The sequence below is a fragment of the Gekko japonicus genome, unplaced genomic scaffold (genome assembly GCF_001447785.1).
Source record: "Gekko japonicus isolate JY-2015 unplaced genomic scaffold, Gekko_japonicus_V1.1 scaffold61056, whole genome shotgun sequence".
NCBI classification, from domain to species: domain Eukaryota; kingdom Metazoa; phylum Chordata; class Lepidosauria; order Squamata; family Gekkonidae; genus Gekko; species Gekko japonicus.
The window spans coordinates 1-725 of NW_015233015.1; the positions used below are offsets into that span (position 1 = coordinate 1).

General features: G+C 61.9%; 1 protein-coding gene across 1 annotated transcript; it reads right to left on the bottom strand.

The window, feature by feature from the left end:
• Positions 1–63: 63 nt before the first annotated feature.
• On the bottom strand, positions 64–616 carry LOC107125393 (Krueppel-like factor 16; the record flags this gene model as incomplete). Its single annotated transcript, XM_015428822.1, has 1 exon — positions 64–616. A coding segment is annotated over one exon (299 nt), but the record flags the coding sequence as incomplete, so codon positions are not given.
• Positions 617–725: the final 109 nt, after the last annotated feature.

Genomic DNA, 725 nt, shown 5'->3' on the forward strand with positions numbered 1-725 from the left:
CGCGGAGCTAGGGAGTCCATCTCTCACGCTGGGAAGTGGAGGCACAATCCGTCCTCCGACGCAGAGGGGGAAAGCTGGATCCAGAGGGCTTGGATTAGAAATATCCGGCCTGGCTGGTATGGTTATCGTAATTAATGCCGTGACCTGGGAAATTCCGCCAGGCCACGGGGCATCTAGGAATTGTGGGCCGCTCCAGACAGGTTTGCAAAGCTTTCCTGCGGAGAACGGCTTTGCGGCGTCTTCCACAGTCCAAGACAGCACCTTCCCAAGAAGCGCGGGGAGCACCGGGTGTATCCGGGCTCCTGCTGCCCGGCTTCTCACAGAGCAGGGCTGTCAGAGGTGGGGCTGTCCGGGGCGGGACTTCCAGCCAGGCTGCTGGCAACCGAGTCACTGGGGGATGCGACGTGGCTGTTGGGCCGCCGGACCATGCCCGGCTGGAAGGCTGGATGGCGCCGGGCGTGCTTGGTCAGGTGGTCGCTGCGCATGAAACGCTTCTCACAGAGCGGGCAGGCGAAGCGCTTCTCCCCGGTGTGGGTGCGGAAGTGACGGGCCAGCTCGTCGGAGCGGGCAAACCTCTTCTGGCAGCCGGGCCAACTGCAGGGGAAAGGCCGCTCGCCTGCAGAAGGGAAAGAATGGTCACAGTTTACAGCAGCAGAACCTTCACGGACAGAGGCAGTCTATCTTCTAATAAACACGCCCTCCAAGCTGTGGAGCCTTGTGTGCAA